General features: G+C 44.4%; 1 protein-coding gene across 24 annotated transcripts in view; it reads left to right on the top strand.

Annotated features, from left to right (window-relative positions):
* The window catches only part of LPP (LIM domain containing preferred translocation partner in lipoma), a 353,260-nt gene that overhangs the window by 138,295 nt on the left and 191,753 nt on the right, over positions 1-23,212 (top strand). For all 24 annotated transcript variants that reach the window (XM_054206282.1, XM_054206268.1, XM_054206284.1 and 21 more), the window contains one exon: positions 20,843-20,955. In XM_054206282.1, the coding sequence (XP_054062257.1) occupies positions 20,843-20,955 (113 nt within the window). The remainder of the gene's footprint in view (positions 1-20,842; positions 20,956-23,212) is intronic.

The following is a 23,212-nucleotide window of genomic DNA, read 5'->3' as shown; positions in this document are numbered from 1 at the left end:
GGAACGTGCTAACTTGCAACGCGTTACATATTTGTGAAGTTTTTTTGCAGGAGAGCAAAACGGGATAACATAGATCCTGGGCCACTTCTTGGGAAGGTTAAGGAAAGGAGGGTTTCTCGATGAGAATCCATTAACACCACTCTGGCTGACAGGCAGTGAAACACAGGAGGTAAAAGTCCATTCTTCTCCCTTCCCAGTCCTGCGATTTAAAATGTTTGAACGTGTACTTCAGAAGCCAGGGAAGTAAAAGCCCCCAGTTGTGCCAGGAGACTCTGCAAAGGCCATGGCGAGCAAAGGGGCTGCGGAGTGTTAATACAGTCCATCATTTTGTAACGAGCCCGATGTTCTTGTATGAGCCGTGTCAGGCTGTTGTCTGCACGCTGTCTTTGCTGATCACAGTAATCGGGTCATAAGAGAGGGAGAAGTAATAGCGCGTCTCTTAGCAACCAGCCCCAGGAGAAAGAGAAAATTACTCAAACAGACTATCCAGCCAGGGAAGTAGAAAGATGAAATTTTCTGAAAGTCTGTTGGAAGGTGCTCAGGGACATAATTCTTTTATGTGTGAGACCCTTATAGGCTGCATCCGATGATATCGGACACTTTTCTTTCTTGTCATCTTCCTGGTAAACTTTTATTTTTAATTGGCCTCAGAAAAACAAGGGTGAAAAAAAAAACCCTCAGAAACAGAGACATTTTAAAAAATAGTGGCAGATTTTTGTATTATCTTTAATGATGCCAGGGAGAAGGGAGGGAAGGGGGAGGTCAGCACGTCTCAGGCAGGAGGTGAGGGGAGCCTCTTAACTCTGTGCGAGTGCTTTGAATGCTTCCCATGTCAGTACTAGCCAAAGCACATTGCCCTGTCTGCCGACGCCGTGGTGGCACGTACAAAACAAACTCGTTGGGTTTCCGTTGCATTGCACGGAGTGTCCCGTCCCATGAGTGCCATGGACTCTGTGCTGTGCTGATTGACAGCTTTCCGGAGAACTGGACCTGATGTGCCCTCCCAGCAGCTGCACTGGGACAGCCCAGCTGAGAGGTCAAACAGGGCAGGTACTGGTTGAGTTCGTGCCAGCAGCCTTTCCCCCATTACCCTGGCTTTCTGTTCTCTTCCAAGCTACTGGTTTGTGTAAGACATGTAGGGGAACACCTTTGAGGCCTTCTCAAAGACTGTTTGGCCAATGTTGGCTCCAGGGCTCAGAGGGGGAGAGTGGTGGTGGGGATGGTCTGGAAGTCATAGTAATAAAATCAGGCATTTGCGCTTTGTGTGTGGGATGGGGACAAGGTTGTGTGCCTCATATCTTGTGCTTTTAAAAGATTTTTTTTTTTTTTTTAATTCCAGAAAGTTGTACTTCTGTGGTCAAGGGGACCATGTCTGGGATAGTTGCGTGCTCTAAGGTGGTCGAGCCTCCCCCAAATTTGTGGTTGCATCGTTAAAACTATTGCAGGGACAAAATGTTTCTGAAAGCCTGGCTTAGTCCCTGGCTCTGAGGAGATGTAAGGAAACTGTTGCATATATGGAGGGGAACAGACACTTCTAGGTGACCGCTCCAGCTACTAATCTGTGCCCTTCCTCGGCTTTTGTCCGCTCTGTGATCCTAGGGCATGTCTAGTTTGTGCAGAGGGATCAGTTCACTTCTGTATGGGAAAGCTTGACTTCCAGTAACAGGTTTACCTGCAGATTTGTGTGGTTTAATGAAGGCTGCAACCATTCTCCCAAATCGGGATCCTGGACAGTAGAAAAAGGGTTCAAGCTGACTTTTGGGCTGCTGTGGTTGAGCTGTTGTTGGTACCTAGGTTCTCTTGAGTATCTGCGTGCATGGGCTTGGATTCAACCTATGGATGGTATTGCAGACATGTTCCAGGAGAGAATAGTTAAAGTTTTCGGAGACAAGGCTGACTTCAGTGTCTTATCCTGGAAATAATCAGTAGAAGAAAGAGGAGAAAAACAACAACCTTGTAGCTGTACAGAATTAATAGCTTCGGAGCAACATCTTCTACTGTCAGGGAAAAGTGAGATAAGGAACAATATTAATTGTAACTGCTTCCAAGCAAATCATAGAGGCTGCTGCTTTGCTCTCTTGTCATAAAGAAGAAAGACTTTCTTCCTTAAAAGTTTAGTAATTGAAGAGTATCCTTGCTATTTTTGTGAGTGCCAGTAAGTAATGTTTCCTGGAAATTTTCCCCCAACTCTATAAATACCACTCTAGGGCTTACAACGGTGACTCAGTTTGGGAAGTCAACACCATACACTTCCTCAATGCAGCCAGGCAGCCCCCTGGGTGGAGTGCATGACTTCTGCAAAACCATTAATTGGTTGTTAAACTGCAGTACAGTTAAGCTCCTTCTTGAAAATTGAATTCCTATTGCTCAAGCTTACCTTCCTGTCATGTTAGAGATGAAAGCACAGGGGGCAGAGAAGGCTGAAGCACAGTTTGGGTCTGGAAAGTTGTAATTGCCATTTCGAGGTGCTGCCTTTCCTCTCGGTGATGTGGTTATTTCAATGACCCCAGCTGACAGATGAGATGTTCCTAATTGCCACCCCTCACTGTCCTGGGACCAAGATTATCTTACAGATCTTGCTTTTGTAATTGGGTCCTTTTCTCCTTCCCATTATGCTTTTGCCATCACTTTTTGTACCGACTGGGCACAAGTAGAGCCATTTGTAATTTTTAGTGTGGTGCCCAAGGAGAAATAGGACCTGGCTGACTGAATTAATTCTGCAAATATAGAAAGAATATTGCACTGGGAGCTCAGGTCTGACACAGCTGTCTTAGTAAAAATGAATTTATAAAGACAAGAGGCAACACATGAACAAAGTGTGAGCTGGGTGAAATCACAGCTGGCCTGCATCTCCTCCAGTATCACTGTGGACATGAGACCACACAGTCATAATGGGTAATGTATGAAGTATTGCAGTACATTCCTCATCTTCTGCTTAGTCCATTCAGTGCCTTAGGTTTGGATTAAATTCATAATTCCATTTTCCTTGTTAACCCATCCCTTCCAACAGTGGTCCTGTGGCGTTTGAGCCTGTAATCCTTTTCTACAGCAGAAAAAGCAGTTGGGTTTGTAATGTGAGAATACTTGACCAACTTCTCTTGGTGCATTGGGTGCTCAGCCTGTATGCGTAAAAACAGGACATATGCCCTCGAGAGGGAGAAAGGACACTATGGCAGCAGGAGGTGGTCGGGCTGGTGGATCTCCAGCTCCCAGATCACTAGGTTTCGTTCAGTTGTTCACTTCTCTTGTTAGGGACAAGAGTCTTTAGAGGGCTGGAGGAACGATTGATTTGGCTGAGCCTGAAAACTCCTCATATTTAAAACATTTCTCGATGCCACTAAATCACTCTTGTTGGCAAGATAGAAAATACTTTAAACTTAGCAGCTAATCCAAGACAAGAGGTGTGATGCATGATCACAGCTGAGCTCTTTCCCTACAATCACTGTTGGACTTTTTAGACAAATAATTGCTGAACCACCGTGTTTCCACTCTGAGTGTATGGTGCTTTCCCAAAATATTATTGAGACAAGCTAATCGAGGATCCATTTGCCTTGTTATGCATTCTCATGTGGGAAGACTATTAATTTTCCTGTTTCTGGTGCACATTTAGTGCTGCCTGCTTGTATGTGTCCCAAAGTGTTCTTGCTAATGATCCGTTTTGCCCCAACGAGAATGTGTTGTGTAATGGCAGTAAGGAAACAGATAAAAGAGAAATATTGTAGTAGGGTAACTATTTTGAGAGATGAGCATTTGCTTAGCATGTTGATTTTCCCAAGAGATACAGCACATCCAATACCTCATGTAAGTTGACCATCCAGCATGGCATGGGTCTCCGGAGCAGCAATATTCCATTTTAAGAATCTGTTGGGTAAGACATGGGCTCGTGTTTGGTGGACACCGCCAACTATTCAAACGTTAAAGTGCTATGAATTCCACCTGTGAAACTGGAGGCAGAGGTAACACAAGTTGGAAAATTTGGGCCTAAATGTCAGGGCCTAAAGGTCACATTTCATCGGTGGAAAGCGCAGTTGTCACCACAAACATGAGGCTGCTGGAAGGGAATTGTGAGGCTCCCTGTCTATTTGATCTCCTAGTACCTGACCAAATGTGCTTAGTTTACACCAAGTCCAGACATTGTTTTTTCTAACAAACCTGTCCAGCAAATGTGGTTCTGATCTTAGGACTCAAACTCCCCTTTTCTTGTTTATTTTTTTTCCCCATGATCCAGGAGCAGTGATGAAGGTTCTGGGCATTCAGTCCGTGACTGGGATGGAGCTGAAACCGGAGCTTCCTCTTGTAGCAGTTTTGGCTCCGTCATGACCAGAGTAATGAAAGCTCTTTATGAGAGGAGCCAGAAAACTTATGAGGCATCAGAAGCAGCAGGGAAATGCATCTTATTTCTATAAGCGTTTAATTGCGAAATCTTTTGACTACTTAGAAAAATGATTAGTCGAGTCTATTGGAAGGCAGTGAATGTCTATTTGTGCGGACTAGGGGAGGTTTGATTGTCTCAGGTTTCTTACCTCCTTGTTTTTCCTTCTTTTTTGAAAATGGTAAATGATTAAAATGAGGATGTGCTTTGAAAAGATTTCTAAAGAGAGCTTGGAGGATTCTGTGCCTGTTTGTTAATTATTTCATACGGAATAATCACCATTTGCAAGTGTTCAAGAAACAACAAAGCATTTGTTTGCTGATTCCAACATTTTAGCATGGTGTTTGAAAATTAAATCTTGTTTTTTGTCTGGTTGCCCCTCATTCACCGGTACCACAGGCCACGTTTCCCTCTGACACTTGCGCAGGCCGCTTGCTGCTACGTTTGGTCAGCGATGGCTCCTCTGAGTGGATTTACAGAAATGCAGCTGTCTGGACCTTGCAAATAAGTTTGTTATTTATGCACAAGGAAGAACTGAAGCCAGATCCTTCTCGTCAGGGCTGGCCTGGTTATGCTGAGGAAAGGCACAGCCTGCAAGGAAAAAACACTTTCAGCTTTAGCCAGTAGCTCCAGTTCTTATTGGGAATAATCTGCACCAGGACACAGATGTGTTTACTGTGAAAATGCCAATTTTATATCATCATATCTATGTGCTTTTTTGTATTTGTTGGAAAATAGGAAAATGAAGTTTTCTGTCTTTTCCTGTCAGGGTTTGGAAGCTGTGTCCCACCAGGCTTATTCACATACTGTACTTCAGCTGGGGACTTATCTTGATGGGGAGGGAGTTTCTTTCACAGTTAGCTGGCATGTGGAGGCTAGGGACTGGTGAAATCTCAGTTGAAGCTGAGTGTTTGTAGCTGTCATGTGAGTTAGCAAGTGGAGCTGCGTTATCTTCAGGTCGTCCTAGTAACTCTGGTGAAAATCACCAATCACCATTTTGCCTCTTCCTAGTCATATGTGAGCTACCAGAGTAAAGAAGACATCTTTAGCCCTAAGGAGGTCCTTACTGACCTTCTCAGATCTTATGACCAGTAATATGGTAGTTACAACCCAAATGGGCTGGCGGATTTGTATCGGTCAGCTGGCGTATGGCCTGTCCCCCTAAACTGGGGGTTTAGGACCTTGCTTTGAATGTAATGGTGAGGAAACCTGATCCGTTTCTCATCAGTTTGACATGTTCTTCATCGACATCGGTACCTGATCAGCGAAGCGTTGCTTCTCAGGCTTCATTGCATGTTGTGTGTTGCCTGTTGTCTCATAAATCTCCTCGTGAAGCTCTAAGTAAACACCCCTGGGCGGAATCAACAGATCATCTTTGTGGCATTTCTTGTCATCTAAACAATAATTCATTAAAAATTTAATGACTCTTTTGCTCTGGAGAGATAAAAAAGAGAGCTGGCGCCTGTCTTTAAAGTTTCTGTCTTGAATTGTTTGGTGATTTTTGTTTTGTTTTGGATGTTTTTTTTATTTTATTTTGGAGGAAATCAAGTTGATAAACTGAAAGAAAACCATCTTATTACAAAAAGCTTGACTGCTTCTGAGAACATTTAAAACAAGGATGACTAGAAATGACCTTTCCATCCTGGAGCGAACTTTGAGTGTATTCTCCCTTTGGCATTTCTAATGATAGACTTTCCATCTGGTCTTTGCTTAAAAGCTAAGATGCAACTTGTTTTTTTTTCACATTAAAACTGTGCATACTCTAAAATTAATCCTCTTGATCATTTCACTTCAGGGAGAGGAGTGCAGAAACACTGGGAATATTTGCTTATTTTTAGCAACTCCATTCGGTCCTACTGGCAGCAAATTCCTTTTGTCCCACATTGGTAGTCCCAAGAAGTTTCTGATTTGGGGTAACCCCGGATTTCCCTCTACTTGAACTTGGGGAGATTACACGCCTTAGAGGAGATGTTAAAAGAAATCAAGGAGATGTCAGTGATCCTAGTGGGGTGCATGATCTGGGGAAGCTGGAGAGATTTGTGGTTACATTAACTACCCTGGTAATACTGTCATTTCTGATGCTGCAAATTCCCTGGTCCCAGTTTCCCATACTGATTCCCCAAAGCCCAATGTGCAAGAGTGAAATCCTAGCAAATGAATGCTTCGGGGAAGAATTGGGGATCTCCTGAGATGTACCAGTTAAACTATTCAGCCTCATTTCAGCAGAATCTTTGGGGAAAGTACATAAACCGATCCTTTTGCTTAGCAAAGCATTTCAACAAATGCCTAATTTGATACATGATTTCCAAAGCCCCGTGGGACATAACATTTAAGCATCCACTTGAACTTAAGCGTGTAACTGAGTCTGTGCTACACACAAGCACGTGCATGCACGAGGGGAACGTTTCTCTGGATCATGTGTAGGAACATCAGACACCAGATTTTTTAACATTTTTTTTTTTTCCCCCTCCCTGTGACACTGGTCACTACTGAATGTGTTTTCTCTCTCTCTTTTCCCCTCTTCATCCTTCTAGTCAATTAAGTTCGCCAAAAATATGTGTAGGTGGGAGGTTACTGGTGAGCCACCCATTCCTCAGACGTTGTTCTGGTGGGAAGAGCAGACAGTTAAGTCTGTTAGCAAAGTCATGTTTCTATTAGAACAGCATATGGGGCATGCCCAGAAAACATATGTTTTCTGGACATAGAGAAGGCTCTGCAGAAGAGTAGATGTTGTTTGGGGCTCTTGGCAGGTAGATGCTCTGCTGAGGGTATCAGTGTTTTTGCTGCAGGTTCTTCTGGTGACCAACTCTATTAAAACAATGGGAGGGAGAAAGGATGTTGCAAATAATGGAAGAGAACAATTCTGGCACACGTAGCTTCCTCTTCATAAAGCTGCTTCTCCCTTGAGGCAATATATCTTGCGTCTTATGGGAAGGAAATCTTACAGTATAAAAGGAAGTCTGAACTGCTTACCAATGAATTTAGAAGCCTAGAAGTTGGATTCCTTTTATGAAGAGATAATATGGGTCCTATCCCAGTATATTAGGGAAGCCTTTTTAAGATGCATCTCCAAAAATAGGAGAACTATGGGAATCACTTCTTTAAAATAATATTTGTGTGTAGCTTATGTAAATCTTCCTGCAACGTTAGGGGACGTGTACTCAGCAAAATGAAAGTGTTCAGAGAACAAAAGCAGCAGAGAGCCTGAGCCGCTCGGCAGGACAGAGCATGGGAGGATGGCTTTATGTTCCTGGGGATGCCTGTGACGTGGGTTAGAGTGGTCCGAGGGCTGTCCTCGCTTCGCTCTCCTGCAATAGCTCCTGAGGGGCTGTTCTGCCTCCAAGAATAGCTGGCACATTGCAGTGCTCTAATTAGGCCCATTTTCCTGCCACATCTCCTGTGCTGGGAATGGCATGCCTTCTGCAGGCTTTGCTGCCCAAAGGCTGCCCGCCTGCTGGGTTTGCTCCACTGCGGCCCCGCTGCTGCAGACCTACAGCTCGCTATTGTGTATCAGGGTAAAAAGCAGGGTCCCTCCCAAAGTTTGCGACCTTTTAGCCCGTCCCCAGTGCTCTTCTCTCTTCCCATTCCCCTCAATGAAAATAAAGGTATGAAGAGACAGGGGGAAAGAAAGTGGAGTTGATTTTCTATGATTAGCACAAATGGTGAAGTCCAGATAACTTCAGTATCCAATTAAGGAAATTTTATGCAAACCCTAGCAAGCCAAAAAACAACAAACAAAAAAAAAAAGGGGGAAAAAGGGTGGCTAGGATCCTTCCAAAGAATTTCTGCATTTTCTGCAGAGTACATAATTGAAGGGGATTTTTTTTGATAAAGGCTAAATTGTGTACAGGCATGAAAAATTCAGCAGGGAATTTAAGCCATTTCCAAACCACATGAAACATTAAACATTTCGCTCAAGAATAGCTTGAAGATGGCGTGCATCATCCCAAGCTTTAAGCAGTCATCTGATTTTTCTCTTGCAAATATTAAATATATAGGAAAGGAGAGCCAAAGTAGGTTTTATCTTCTTTCTCATGATCAGTGCAGAGCCATTGCCTTGAAAGATTTTGCTGGCTGACCTGACACACACCGTTGTTTATCTGTCTTGGTTAGATGATTTTAGCTGCAACATTTTGAAGAACCAGGGGAGCAGATATCAGTGCTGCAGTCGCAGCGTGCCGTTCTGTGCTTGTGATCAGCTTCAGCCTTGGGCTCTTGTCTGAGTGGCTCTCAAATTAGCCTTTTAAATCCAATGGAATTAAAGATTTTAATCAAGCAAGACGCTAATCACCATGACATGATGTGATATGTATGGCCTGATAAGGATATAGAGTAAATCTCTCTGTCTCTTGAAAGCAGAGAATCCTGTTTCTTAAATGATCTTCAATATCCACATCTAGGCTTTGCCTAGATGTGTTACTGGATTTTAAAGCTAGGTTATGCGTGTATTTTTAAATTGAAAAATCTTCCTTTTTGTAGGAAGATAAACATTGGCTAATTTCATGTCACTCAGGTGTGTTCTTGATTAATTCTTGTTTTCTTGACAGCCCAGGTACCCAAACATGCTGTGTTTTCTCTTTGAAAACATTGTTATTCACTTGGGTGGCTTTTGTCAAGGAAATCTGACTGTGATTGTTTAAATCCTCTAGGAACGAGCTTTGCTTTTGCATAAAGCAGTTACCTTGGATGACTGCATGCAGCAAGTCATGCATTGCAAAATTGCAGTGTGAGTTTTCAAAACCTGCTGTTGTTCGGTTTCATTTAGCAAAGCTGGTTAGTGCTCTCCAAAGGAGGATGGTTCTCTTCTTCCCCAGGCAGACGCTAGGGCCATAACTCTCGAGTTTCTCTCACTATGCCAAAGATGGTTCCTCTAGGAAAACTCTGCACCCTTAAATATCTCCACATACACCCTTACTAGGGCAGACAGCATGCTTTCTCATTGTCATGCTGTAAAAACACCGTGTTGTCAAGTAGCAACACAACCTTCTCATTATTTTGCTTGGGACTGGAAAAATGTAAGAGAATAGTCATAGTCCTCAGCTCCAGGGCATCACTTTGTGGTCGTGGGGGATATCTAGACCGGTGGCTGGATAGTGTTGATGCAACCAGTCTGCTACAGGGAGCCCTAACCTTGAGCAGTGTGGAGACAAGCCAGTCCAGAGCAGTTGGCCCAGAAGAGACATCTCTCCTTGTTGTAATTCATGAAGAAAGTAGAGACACCGGCTACAAAATTCTCAGAGCTCGGGCAGACTGGGCTAATAACCAACTCTCAATGACATGGGCTCTGTGATTCATCATAAAGCTTCAGAACATCAGGCATCTCTGTGCATTAAAATAATTTCCAAGCAAAGCACCTGCCTGGGGTGGATCTTTGCACTTGCTGGTAATACCAAATTGGAAGTCTCTCTCCTTCCTGCAGCATCTTCTACCTGATGGAGGAAAAGCTCTACGCTTTCAGTCTCACCGATGAAGGGATTTTTGTTAGAAGGTGAGATGGACCATACAGTGTTCCCCTGTGATGCTAAGCACTCTCTCCTTCCAGTTCACTGCTCCAGGCATGTGTTTTTGGTAGCATGGGGAGATGCATATGTTACAGTGAATAACCTTTGTATGTCACTGCAGGCATCAGCAGGCCTCAAAGTATGATAGAGGTTTTTTTGCTCATAGAAGATTTATCCTCCTCTCTTGCTCCCCGAGCACACACTCAAACAATATATCCATTTTAATTGTTTTCTGAGAGGTTATTAATATTGGAGTGGGGATTTAGAATGGAGATCAATCATTAATCTGAAAAGAATGGATTTGCACTTTCCTGCAGCAAGGCTGGAAACGAAGTTAGGACGAAAGAAAATGAAACGAGATTCCTCACCTAACCTAATTTTTTATTATTTCTTTTTGCCTAAAATTCTCCAAGTAGCAGCTCCGAGGAAAAAACAAACCTCAAAGTGAACACTTCCAAAGTCCAGCCTAGAAACTGTAGCAATATGTTACTACAATTTGTTATCATTTCTTTCACAACGCTTTAGTTCAAGAATAAAAATCTCTGGCTTTTCAAACAAAACCACAATCTTTTGAGAAGATTTTCATTTTCTTCCGCATTTTAACAACATCCACAAATATTTCAGTAATTCATTTTCTATCGGTTAAATAGAAAAGTTTTAATTCAATCTGAAAATGATCTCACCCAGGTTTCTCTACACCAAGTAATTGACCCTACTTTTGGTGTGGTATGTTTTACTGCAAGGGCACCCTCTCAGTTACCCTGGGCTGCTGCCAGATCCTAATACTTTTTCTTTGGAAGGGAGGCACCATATGCTGAGCATAGTTACAGCATCGATCGTCTGCTTTCTCACAATGGTCAGAAGCTTGAAATGTGTGCTTGGATAACTACCATATCATGGTGATTCTTGTCGGGAAGGCAAGATGAGAGCCACGTGTCCCCCCAAACCAGCACAGGTTCCATGGTGCCACCATTTATCCCTGCTTCTATTCTGAGAATAGGCAGTCTGCCTGGGATTTTGATATCATCAGTGTCATGAATGCGAATATCATTCTCATCCTTGGGAAATCCTTTTTGTGCCTCTGTCATTCACCTCTTCCTCGCCCGCTTTAGGATGCTCCTGATGGGGAATGTTCGCTCTCCTCATGTTTTCCCTACCACGGTGCTCTGGGCTCTGACCAGCAAGGAGAAAGATGAGGAGGTTCTCGGTAGGGGATTTCGTGGATTACAGAAAACATAAATGTAGTTATTTATCTAAAAAGTCAGTTTGGCACGTTGTTTCCTAACCAGTTACTTTGTTGAATTATGGAAAAGTGTGAATGTTAAAGCATTTCTCCTTAAAATATAGCGAAAACTGCGCATGTGAGTGTGTGTAGTAACTTTGGGGTGTTGGGCAGTAATCCTTGGTGCAGAAAGCTTGTGCATCAGTGGTTTAGGGTTAAATTCATCTCAAAGAAGAGAAAGCTTGCATCATTTTTTTTTCCCTCCTCTGCCTTCTCTGTTAACGAAAAGTACAATAGAGGGGATGTAGAGCACCTCCAGGTGGAATCTATCCAAGGGAAGGTACCTCTGTTTTGGTTTTTTTTTTTTTTCTTTTGATTATAATCCTATTTCTCTTCCATGGTCTAGCCAGATCATGTGTGATGTTTCTAGTAGATACCACTGAAATGAAAAAAACTCCTTCCACAAAAACCACCACACTACTCCATATAAATATATATTTATATAAATGTATTTATGGAGATACGGACCATTAGTTATTTACTTTGAAAGAAGAAGATAGAGGTGAAATCTATTTATCCAACAATTAATTTTATCTTAAATTATCTTCAGGGATTAAGGATGTAATTTGTTGTTCAACTGTTACACTGGTGAATAAGGAAGCGATTCATTTTGTAGCATGAAGAAAATCTATCTACTTTTTCTGCTCCCCCGTAGCACTGGCTAATTGCAATAGAAGGAAGAAAGCCAGGGCTGTTTGTATTGGTGAAAACAGTGAGCTAAGACACATCTGATAAAGACACGTGTTTTGCTTTAATCTTTCCAAGTTTGGATGTTTGTAAGAGTTACACAGGGGAAGAGGATGGGAAGAACTAAATGAGACAGTTAGAAAATCAATTTATGGAGCTTATTTTGATCATTTCATCTGTGAGAGCCGTACACACATTTCCCACTTGATGTTTTTGCCAGCAGCAGAAGACTTTGTGAAGAGGACACCTTGCAGGAAGGTTGACCCATCACCCAGGGAAATGGTCTAGTTACGACAGTGGTTTTTGTTGTCCCTTTTCTTTGCATGCTGGGCAAACAAAATGGATCCAACGCTTCCAGGTGTTCTGCAGCATGGGCCACTGCTGGCTCCAAGACTCAAGCCAAACTGCAGCACATCGTGTTTCCTCTGACCGCTCAGATTGCAATTCACCCCCAAAGGGGGAAAACAAAACAAAACCAATTATAGGCAAAGATAAGTCCAAGATTGCTTAAAAACTGTTGGCTGCAGCTTCCAAAACTTGAGGAAGTCCTTTGGCAGTAAAGAGCTCTGGGAGATGTTTTTTTGTGATCTGTGCAGTGTTTTGTATTTCATCACTAGGCACAGAGAGGATTTGGTTGGTGATAAGTAAAGGATGTATCTGAAGGACACGGTCCCCATCTTCCCTGGTTGCCTCCTTAGGGGAGAAAGCTGACCAAAAAAACAGATTAATTTTGATTCCCTCCCAACACCCAGGGAGAATGAGGTCTTAATCCAGTGGCATAGCTCATTTTTTTCAACTCCTTCATAACAGCCCTCTTTAGTAAATTAATGCATATGTCAACTCTTGTCAGGAGCTCTTGGCAATGAACAAATGAGTTGAACACCATAATCTAATAAACAAATAGATAGCCCGTTTCGGTTTTGTTCTGAGTGAGGCAGCGTTTCCCTCGTTTAGTTGTTTCATGGACCTTTCGCTCTGCAGAGGAGAGGGATGGTGTGTGGGAATGCAGCCCGTGTTTCCCTCCAAGGATAGGGATTGCTTTTTTGACTTGGATGCCTTGATTTCCAGCATATTTACAGTTGTTTGTGTTGAAATCTTTCCATCTCAGCAGGCTGTTTTCTGTCATTTTGTTAAAATCATTTGGAACTACTTTTGTCCCCGTTATCGGACCTGAGCAGCTGCAACCGAAAGCGGGATCTTGTCATACTAATTGCTGCACAGACCAAGTGAGTCAGACTCTCTCCTTACGCCTACAAATAAACCCTGGAGAGAAGGCAAAGGAAAGCTTTGCATGCCCAGGGACTGAGGCACAGTGGGACTAGGTGACTAAAAGAAGTCTATGACAAGGAACAGTACTTAGAGCTTTTCTGTTAATCTTATGGCTCTTCCTTCTTCTATTTTAGCACAGATTTTAATTAAAGTTTTACAGTGCCGTGGGCTGTTTCTTGCATTGGCTCAACTTTAGTCCTTCACTAAGCTTTATTTTCCGTAGAGCTGAGTTCTGATACTAGGCAGACCTCTCCTCTAAGCAGGTATCAGAGTTACGGAGATAATCATTACATGTAATGTGATCTGAGCGGGAGCAGAACGGTCTCATTCACATCGTGTTTAGAAAAGGGGTTGCTGAGGTGAGCAAAATAAGTCATCTCTGTTGCAGAGAGGTCATCATGCGACATGAGCTGGAATGCTTTGCCCCACGCTCATATGGAAAAAAAAAAATAAGTTGAAGAATCAAAATGCAGCCTTGTATCGATGCCTTTCTACTTAGCGGCACGTATCGGGAGTGTACGATGTGTAGGATGTTCAGCTGTTCAGCATGGGGGAAAACAACCCACCGTGTGGCTGTACCTGCCTCCCCCTACCCTGTGACCATCAGGGCGGCAGGACCGTCAGCTGCGTTTTGCTGGGAAGGATGGCACGTCTAGGTGTCTACAGACACAAGCAGAATAAAAGCGCAGCCTCATAAAAAAAAAAAAAAAGGGTTTTCACAATGAGGGGCATCCACTGTGGCAAAGCAGCTGAGATTTTGCATAATTTGGGGAACCGAGCCCTTGTTTCCTACCCTCGTGCTAATTACTGCCTTTGGGGTGTTTTTAGAGGGAGGTCAGCGAGTTCGGACAGAGGTGGGTGGGATTTTCCCCGCTGCTGACCAGAGCTGGAGTGAAAGATCTCTGTACAAGACACTAAAGATAGCATCTGTGCTAAATCAAGTTGCTTAATAAAATCTGTATCATCTGAAACGAGCCTGACATGGTGTGTTGATGCCGCTCCTTGCAGCGGTCACAAATTTGTAAGCAATGGAAGGGCTGCAGCTCCAGTCCCACTGAAGCACCTGGATATGCCTGAATGATGGTAAAACCTTATTACCTATTAAGAGGTAGAAAAAAAAATGGGTTTTGAGATGCTGCCTCAGCTCAGACCCAAATGTCAAAGCAGCCAGTGTTGGATCTCCCCGTTGGCACTCTCCCACGTGGCTCCTCTGTCCCCATCAGAGTCTCATCTGCTACTCCTGAAAGCTTTAGTAACTTATTCTGGCTCTAGTCACACTGGAAGAAATCCAGAACGATTCCAACGGAGCTATTTTGGATTTGTGTTTGCAGGAGGAATTGTACCTAGAGGTTTTAAGTTAATCGCACGGTCATTTTTCCTCTGTATATTTAACCACTGGAGTTAATTAACATTTGAAAGTTTCACGGGCTGCTTCTCTCATTATCTCAGCTAGCTGTGGTAAAAGGCGGGTGGCAGGAGGGTAGTAGTCCGGATGAAGTTGTGCAGATAGGAAAAATGCTGGGAATTGTTTCCAGTGAGTCCCAGGGGTTTGGGTAGTTGGACAAGGGGATGAAGGTGGAGGTGAGGATGCATAAGCTGCTATGGTACACGTCGCCTATTGACTTCCCATGTAGTAAACAAAATTACCAGATGATTGTTGGCGTGTGGTTGGGTTTGTTGGTTTTTTTTCCTTTGAAGAGAATATTTTAAGCAGGACTGCGATTCATAGTCCTGAACTGTAGGGGACTAATGTTCCTGTTCTCCAGCTGGGAGAAACTAATTCAACATCTTGTGTTGTAAACACTCACTCATTTTAACTGATTACACCTCCAATGTTCCTCAAATCACTAAAATTACTAATTGCTATTCCTTACACATCAGAGAGTGAATCCTGAATAATTAACCCCAAATAAAATTAGATGAATTGGCCCTTTTAATTAGAATCCCTGCTGCTGTTTGTTCTGAGCTTCCTTTTCTTACTGTTAAGAGACTTTTAGAATGATTAAAACTGTTTAAGACTTAAACAGCCAGTGACCTTTTAATACAATATAAATCCATAAAAGCAATATTTCAGCTAGCAGGTGGTGAAGTAAATTTTCAGTGCAACTACCTGACAGACTCAGTATTCCTTTTTTAAATGCTGAGGATGAAATTAGCCAGTGTGGGGTTTTTTTTCTCCCTGTTGCTTATTAATACAGTAGCTGATTAGCAAAAGTAGTTCAAATGGTAGGATTAGTGATTGGTAAGAGAGTGGTAATTTAAACAGTACTTTGGTTTGGTGAAGCTGCTTTATTTTAGGAATCACAGGTCAATGTGGTATTTATGATTTAGGCAGATGGTAGAACTGGTGTGTAATCATGCGGTGGTTTCCCCTGTACTGACATGGTGTCGGTGGCCCCTCACAACATGGTTTTGACCAAGGTTGCGCCAACACAAAACATGATTTTAATCATGTGCTTTCCTTGTCCAGTGATATATGTTAAATACAGATGTTACGAGAAAATGTTCACTTTAGGAAACTGAGTAAGATGGGGGTTCACACCTAAGAGTCACCAGGTCCTATCTAGATGAAGTTTTCTATAAAACTCCTGTGGCGTCACTTCTGCAGTATGAAGTTTCACAGACCACTTACTTAGGAATACTACAATATTCTGCAGGTTCTTGCAGCGCCTATTGTGGAATACAGGTTCATGGTATCCTCGATCAAAAGTCGGAGTTAAATACTTGACAGAGCAATGGGAAATGCCAGTATCCACTCAGTGCTTTCCCAAATAGAGTCTGTTTGGATTAGAATGGAAACACATTGGTGGGGGTTTGCTCCATCATTGTCCTTATTCTGGTTTCTGAGTCAGGGGAGAGCTGTGTTTTTCAGGTGATTCAAACTGATTCTGTACCAGCTTCAGAGTCAGAAATTATCAAGACGACGATGAGAAAGGGTTATTTTTGTTTAGAAGGAGAAAAATAAAAAACATCTGGGCATATAGTCTTCAGCTGTCTACCAGAGATCTGGGAAGACCAGTGTGAACCCTGTTTTGTTGGTTGATAGATTTCATTAAGTTATTGTTTCAGGGAAAAATATGATGTTTTGCTTTTTTGTGTTTCCGAGGGTTTTTCCCCCAAACAGTCTCTTCATACTGAATATGTGAGATCTTCTTCATGTCTAGAAGTTTCAAAGCTGCAAATCTTCATGTCTAAACAACTGTGTCAGTCAAAGGGGGAGGCAATTACTGTGCTGCAACTCATTTGTTGTCTGGCAGATATATCTTCCCGAAAACAAAGGCTTGAGACATACGAGCCTGATCATGCAAAAAACTGAAGTGCACTTAAAAATTTAAAGGTTAGACTGTAAGTGAGAAAGGTGCTTGGTGCATGAGACAGGATGTTCTTGTCAGCTTGTACTTGTACCCAGAAGGCATTAGGCAGCCAATGGCAAAAATTTTAAGAGTTTCTATTCAGCCTGACAGGCTCGTGCTGATCTAGACATATGTTAAGGCTTTGAACAATTTTTTATTTGTACAGAGCAACCTGGTCTAGTGGGAGGTGTCCCTGCCCATGGCAGGGTGGGTTGGAACTAGAGTATCTTTAAGGTCCCTTCCAACCTAAACCATTCTATGATTCCATGATTTGAAAAGTGTAGTAATGGAATGTCTAAATCTCCTTGGAAAATGTAAGAGGAGAGGTTTAGGGGAGGAGAGGGGTAAAATCTTGCAAATGCATGTGCGTGGCACAGATTTGATTGGAGCCAGAAGCCGTGCTGGGGCTTGGGAAGCATCACTTCTGTTTATGGCTCTGCTATAGTTTCACAACATAGCCATGATGGACTGACTTAATTTCTGTCTAATTACTTGATTGTACAATATGGGGTAGAGCATTACTGGGGCTGATGGTATGTGGTTGTGCTGGGTGATGCTCTGGTGCAGGACCAGGCACAGGCGCTGAGAGAAGAGCTCAGAGCTGCGGTTTCACGGCACGTTGCGCCGTTGTATCTGAAATAGCCGAGCTGACACATGTGTCGCACCACGCAGCCCCTTTGTAGGTTGACTCACGTTCTTCACAGCTGTAAGAAGAAACGAGTAGCTGGCGCAATGAGGAGTGTTTATTTTCTCCTTTAAAGGTACAGTAATGGGTAGAGATTTCTCATTGCGAGAGCTGAAGGCAGGCTGTGCCGCAGTGCGAGGAGGGGCAGGATGCGGCTCCCTGCCTGCAAACATGCCAGCCTCAGGCTGCCTCTGTGGGGGGAATTGCTGTTGGAAGGTGATTTCACCTGCCTTGAAGTATAAATTGACTCCTGGAGGTGCCTTGATGTGTCTCCATTGATGGAGCTCGGTGCAGTGACTCTCATAATTTAAGTACCTCCAAGTGTTTAGGCTGATGACAGGTGAATATCAACCAAATGGCCAATCTCGGTGCAGAGCTGCAGTAAATACTAATAAGCCTTTTGCCCATTGTATCCCTTATTCACAGAGGGGCAGCAGGGGTAAATCAGGCAGGGGAGGGTGAGTGCTCAGGGTGGGATGTGTCCTCCACCAGCCCAAGGTTAACTCTGGTAACCCCAGAGCCTTGTTTTCCTGGCGGCTGCCAGCGCATCCATGTGGACCAGGGGACGGTCCCTTGCCCAGTTGGCTCCCCACATAGCTGGTTGGTGCTGGAGGTGAGCAGCAGTGATATGCTCTGCCTGTACGTGGACTTTCCTCCTCCTCCCATAGCTTGCCTGGCTCTAAGCAAGTGAAATCTGTCTGGCTTGCAAAGCTTCTAGGGTGAGGGAAGGTCCCCAAGGTACTTTGGAGCAGTCTGTAGGGAGATGCTGCTTAAATGTAGTCTAAGCTTGCTTTGAGCTTTTTTTCCTCCTTTACTCCCTCGAATGCAGACCTGTTTCTTCCACACGTCATCTAAAACCGTACGCTGCTCAAGACACAGATTTTATGGTCTTTGCACGCTTCCCTCTCTGCTGGAGGGAGACTTCCAGCAATGCCAATAATAATAGTACAGTAACAGTTTCCCCTCCTGCATCTAAGGGAATACTCTCCCGCGAGTGCAGTGGGAACAGCATCGGGTCCTGCAGCCGTGTGTGGGAAAGAGGAAAGTGCAGTGGCAGAATAAATAACTGAAGCTGTGAAGGAGAAAAGTCCATCTGTTTGCAGAGGACCAGGAAAAGGCCAAACATCTGCAAGGTCCCCCCAGTTCATCAGGCATCTGCTCTCTGCTTCCCAGTCTAAAAACAATGCCGTTTGTGGGGAGAGAGCGGAGCCAGCAGCTTATCTGACACAGAGTCAGCAGAGCTGGGCTGGGATGCGGTAAAGCCAGCTGTCTCCTACTGCAAGGAAAAGTCTTTTCTTCCAAACTCTAGAAAGGGCTTTTCTCTGCTTCTGTCCTTCGCTCCTTTTCTGAAAAATCTTCCCGATTTTTTTTTCTTTCGGGAGGAATGGATCTTCCAAAGGGGCAAAATGGTATTTGTTTGGTGTTTGTTGTAGCTATTGTTGTTTTCCCCTTCTATTATAGCAATTATTATTTTTCCCTTCTGTTTATGCACAAACCCTGTCCCTCTCCCTGTCTCATCCCCTTCAACACATTCTCTACCTCAATTTTGCTTAGGTGTTTTGAAGGGTTGTAATAAAGCAAGAGTGTCTGACTAATGTGCTGTGCAGGGAGATGGGTCTTTGGCACCGGATCTGGGACTAACTGGAGAAACATGATCTGAAGTGTATTCTTTGGGAAGTATGTGTCTGCTGGAGTTGAATTTGTTTGCAAAATCGCGTTGGTTAGAGGGTCATTTTCAGAGCAAAGGAGAAAAGTTTACTTAGCACTTAGCACTCAAAACATCCCAGCATTTTTTTAGAACTAAACACCAAGATATTAATTTCAAAATATTTCTTCTTTTCTTTTTACTCTGTATTGTATTTCATATGATTTGAAATAAAAGCTTGGATTAATTATAGGGCAAAGAGGATACTGCAGATGTTACTGGACATACTTTTTCTTAAAGATCAATCTTGAACTCTGTAATGTCATGAGCCAGTAGATTTCATGGGATTTTATGTATTGGAGAAACATGGTTGTCTTAAATTAGTTTTCAGTATGTTGTTTTCAAACTGTTTTCGTGCATCTGCATTTAGGATGATACTTTCTTATTGATTCAGAGGGTTTTTTTGAGTTCTATCCATGCTCACTTTGGGGAAAATGGGAAGAAATTACTTTCCTTGGAAATAAGATCCCTAAAAGTCCTAGGGGGAGTCTGTGCCTTTCAGAGAGTGATTTGAAATCAAACAGAATAGCTTTCCAGGGCTGCAGACCCATCTGCTTCCCATGGCAAATAGCATGAAGGTGCTGTGCCAGCAGTGCTGCCCGGCTGGTGCCTGTGCCTGGGGTGGGCTGAGCCCGGGCCTTTGAACCTGGGCATGGGTGATCCAGAGGACTGCGAGTCACTGGGGTTTGGCTCAGCACCTCTCTTAAGCGGTTTGGAGCCTGCTCCTTGGTATTTGGGGGTGGTGCTGAGGGCGTGTAGCTGGGAGGTGGTGTGGCACTGCATGGACATGTGAAGGGTCAAGTAAGGAGCCCTTGTTTCCTCCCAAAAGGGTTAAAACCCTCCAAAAGCAATGGTTCCTATATATGTGAAATATCACAGTTTTTTCATCTTGAACTTCCATCCCACATGCTGCACACAGGAAAGCCAATAACAAACAGCTCTACTTGCAGCATCAAGTTTTAGGAGAAGAAATAAAGATCTACCAAAGTGGCCCAAATTAGAGACAGCTTCTTCCCTAGGAGCCAAATCCAGTGCTCATGGCAAGTGCCCTTTTTTTCATCCTTAGGAGATGCTTTCAGAGCCTGGTGTCCTGAGGCTTTCGGAGCCTGCGCTGCTCTGTTGTTCTCCTTTATGCTCCCATCTCCCATGAAGTTCTCAAGGAGAGGTCTCCCATCTCTACGCTAAGCTGGATGGCTTCACAGACAGTATGCTGCTTTGTCTTCACATCAGCACTTTTGGAAGTTTAAGATGAGCAAATTGAATGTAGATATTTTGTACATGATCCCCATGTAAAGAGCCTCCTCAGTGTTAAGAGGTGGATGCTTCTGAGCTTGCAACTGGCCCATCACATGGCCATTCTCACTGAGAAGAGCCTGAGATCTTCCCAGCAGTTCTTTACATGAAGCTATAAGGCCCCTCTAGGAAGAGGGAGATGCAAAGAGTGTGGCTGCCTGCCAGCCAGCAGCAGGGATGCAGGACATGGGCTGGTCTAGATTTTGGTCTCCAGCTCCAGCCCTCCATGTGTCCTGTGCAACAGGGAATCTCTGCTTTAGACAGCATCCGATGCTGTCTTTATAGTGATCAAGAAGAGCTGGCATAATATAGCACTCAAGGAGGGTGAATTGGATGGGATCCATTGCAAGGCTGGATACAGGGCGTTCATTATGGCAAGTTTTGTAGTTGCCTGTGGCAGGTTTGAGATGCAAGCTTCTGTCTGTGTAATTGGTTGTTGGTGCCTTCAGGCTTTGTGGCAAGTCATCTTCTGCTGCGGGGTCGGAGCACCTCTAAGCAATATGCCCACATTACTGAGCTGTCGTAGCCATCTCCTGAAGCAGAGAGGGGTGCAGCTGAGCATTTAATGGTTAAATGATGTGTTACCTCCTGTGCCACAAAACCAATGGCAGAGTATTGCAGGGTTCACCCTGATCATCCATGTCATGATGTGGGGAAATGCTGCTGAGACTAAGTTCTCTCATTCTCTCTCCTAGGGGACTTCCTTCCTCCACCCCCACCTCCTGTGGATGACCTCGGGAACATCACATCATCACAAGGTGCCTTTCCTCCCCCGCCCCCTCTGGATGACGTTACTTTCAATGTGCAGGTAAGAAGACAGTAATTTTATCGTTTGTGCAGAACTGATCCAAAAATTGTGGAAATGAATGGATGATAATAAAACAAGGTGGCAAAGTGCTGTGGTTAGAAGTCATGTGTCAGGAACAACCAAGTCAGCTTTAGCAAGCTGTGTTTCCCAAGTAGGGAATATTTCCATTCAAAACTTGCTGGGCTATTAAAGGATTTTTCCCATCCGGCTTGAATTAGAAGACTAATTGCCTTGTGATGGCGAATGGGAGTGAAACCTTCCCAGAATGAGTTGTTTTCTGGAAGGGCCATCTCCTTCCATGGACTGTGGAGAGACTTTCGGGCAGTAATCTGATCCTAAAAGTGCTTTGTTTAGATGCCTAAAATTAAGTGAAGCAAATAAGTCCTGGCCCAGGCTCCAGTGATGTCACTGAGACCCTTTCCCTCTGCCTCTTTGCTGGCTTGGATCCTCTACATTTGCCATCTGGATGAAAGTGCAACTTCAGAGACGCATCAGGTGATGACGGCACAGCCTACGTGGATAGGGTCATACCTTGAACACCTTAGAAAGGTATGAACGCCTTTGTGCAGACATCGCCGGCTTGCCTGGAGTGCCAGATACTGTTGTGTTAGCTCAGGCACATTCAGGAGAGGTGTATTCAGACTGCAGGGACAGGCTGTCAGCGTGATCAAGGAGTGAGGAGCTGATCTTACCAGTGGAGACTAGGAGAGTTTGGCTTGTTAGCTGAGCAAAAGGAAGGCTGAGGAGAGGGTATGTTTGCGAATCTGAAATACGTTTGGGGAATAGGCACCAGAGAAGAACTGTTTCAGCTCTGGGTGAGTGTTGATGCAGGAACAGGAGAGGCTGAGTTTGCCAGAAGTACCTTCATGCTGGTGTTTACAAAGTTTCTGAGCACTGAGGCTGCGAAGGTCTGAAAGAGCCTTCTGGGAGGAGCAGTGAGAGCAAAGTGAGCGTGATTTGAGGCTGATGAGAGCTGTGTAATCCACAGCCATGGGGCTGCCCTTGATGACCCTGGAAGGTTGTGGCAGTCCTGTGTCCCTCGATGGATTTGAACCTGAGAATAGGCTAGCGGGCAGACATTGAACAGGATTCAAGAGACCTGACTTAGTTCCTGACCCTGCCACAAACTCTAGAGTCAATTCATCTACTTTGTGCCTCTGTGAAAAGAAAACATTTCCCTTCCTCGTGGGCTTCTTCTCAACCCTTGCCTGTGGTGAGATGTTCAGATGCCATCACAAAGCCTCAGCATGTTCCTGCAATGGGTTCAGCATTATAAGCATCCTTCAAGAGGGAAGGGGTTAATGAGGATTGCATTCTCCCTTGCCAGGAAAGGCTGCAGCCATCAGGGACATTAGCCAAGTGCTAGCATGGCTTTTCCCAGCCTTGGGGGAATGAAGTAATTCCCCAGCAAGTGTTGTTCTGTCTCTTATCTCTCCGAGAAGAGTGGACCCTGTGGGAGCAGGGGAGCTTCCAGACTGCCCTGGGAAGTGGCGAAGCAGCAGGCTCCTGGCGAGGGCGGGGTGCTGCCTGCACGGCTGCCTGGGCAGGAGCCTGGGCAGTGGGAAGGGGCCGTGGCACCCCACATGCTTCTCCAGGGTCAGGCTTCACCCAAGGAGAGGACCTCACCATGTTTATTGGAAGGGGCTTGTGTCTTCAGCTCCTCATGCCTCCCTTCAAAGATGTGCCTGAGCCGCTCAGGGCTGTCACTGGGACGTGCCCCTTGGTAGAACCACCCGGTGGGACGGCTCTTCCCTGCTGAGCTCATGAAATTGCTATTTGTCTGGGAAGCTGGGGCTGGAGCCATGTTCACAGCATTGTGTTTTGGCAGGAGCTTGGTTAGAGCGAGATCCCTTTGAGTGGCACCCCATTTGGAGGAAGGCGAGCCTGCCAGTCCTACTCCAGCACTCCTGCCTGTCACCACCCCCAGATGTACTCTATGCAGCAAACGTGCGTCTCTGCCTTTAATCTGTGCTCTTGTGTCCCCTTTCTTTTCCCTTCTGTCCTCTGAAGGAGATCGGGAGCAGACAAAAGCCAGGGCTAAGTCAGGAGCCAGCGGTGTCTCGTGCTGCAAGATCAGCTCCTTGTCTTGCAGGAGCAGCAAAAGCTGTGCTGAAGCAAGGCATAAGGCCCAAGAGATGAGGGAAAAGAGCAGGTGGCAGTGGAGAAAGCTGCTCAATGCCTTTGTGCATTGAACAAAATTGTTTTCACGACTCCAGACAGAGGTTCCTGTGCTGAAGGAGCGGAACAAACGGTGGCT

This window comes from Rissa tridactyla, chromosome 6 (assembly GCF_028500815.1).
Source record: "Rissa tridactyla isolate bRisTri1 chromosome 6, bRisTri1.patW.cur.20221130, whole genome shotgun sequence".
Taxonomy (NCBI): domain Eukaryota; kingdom Metazoa; phylum Chordata; class Aves; order Charadriiformes; family Laridae; genus Rissa; species Rissa tridactyla.
The sequence above is the reverse complement of the archived record's forward strand: the minus strand, read 5'-3'. Positions and strand labels throughout refer to the sequence as shown.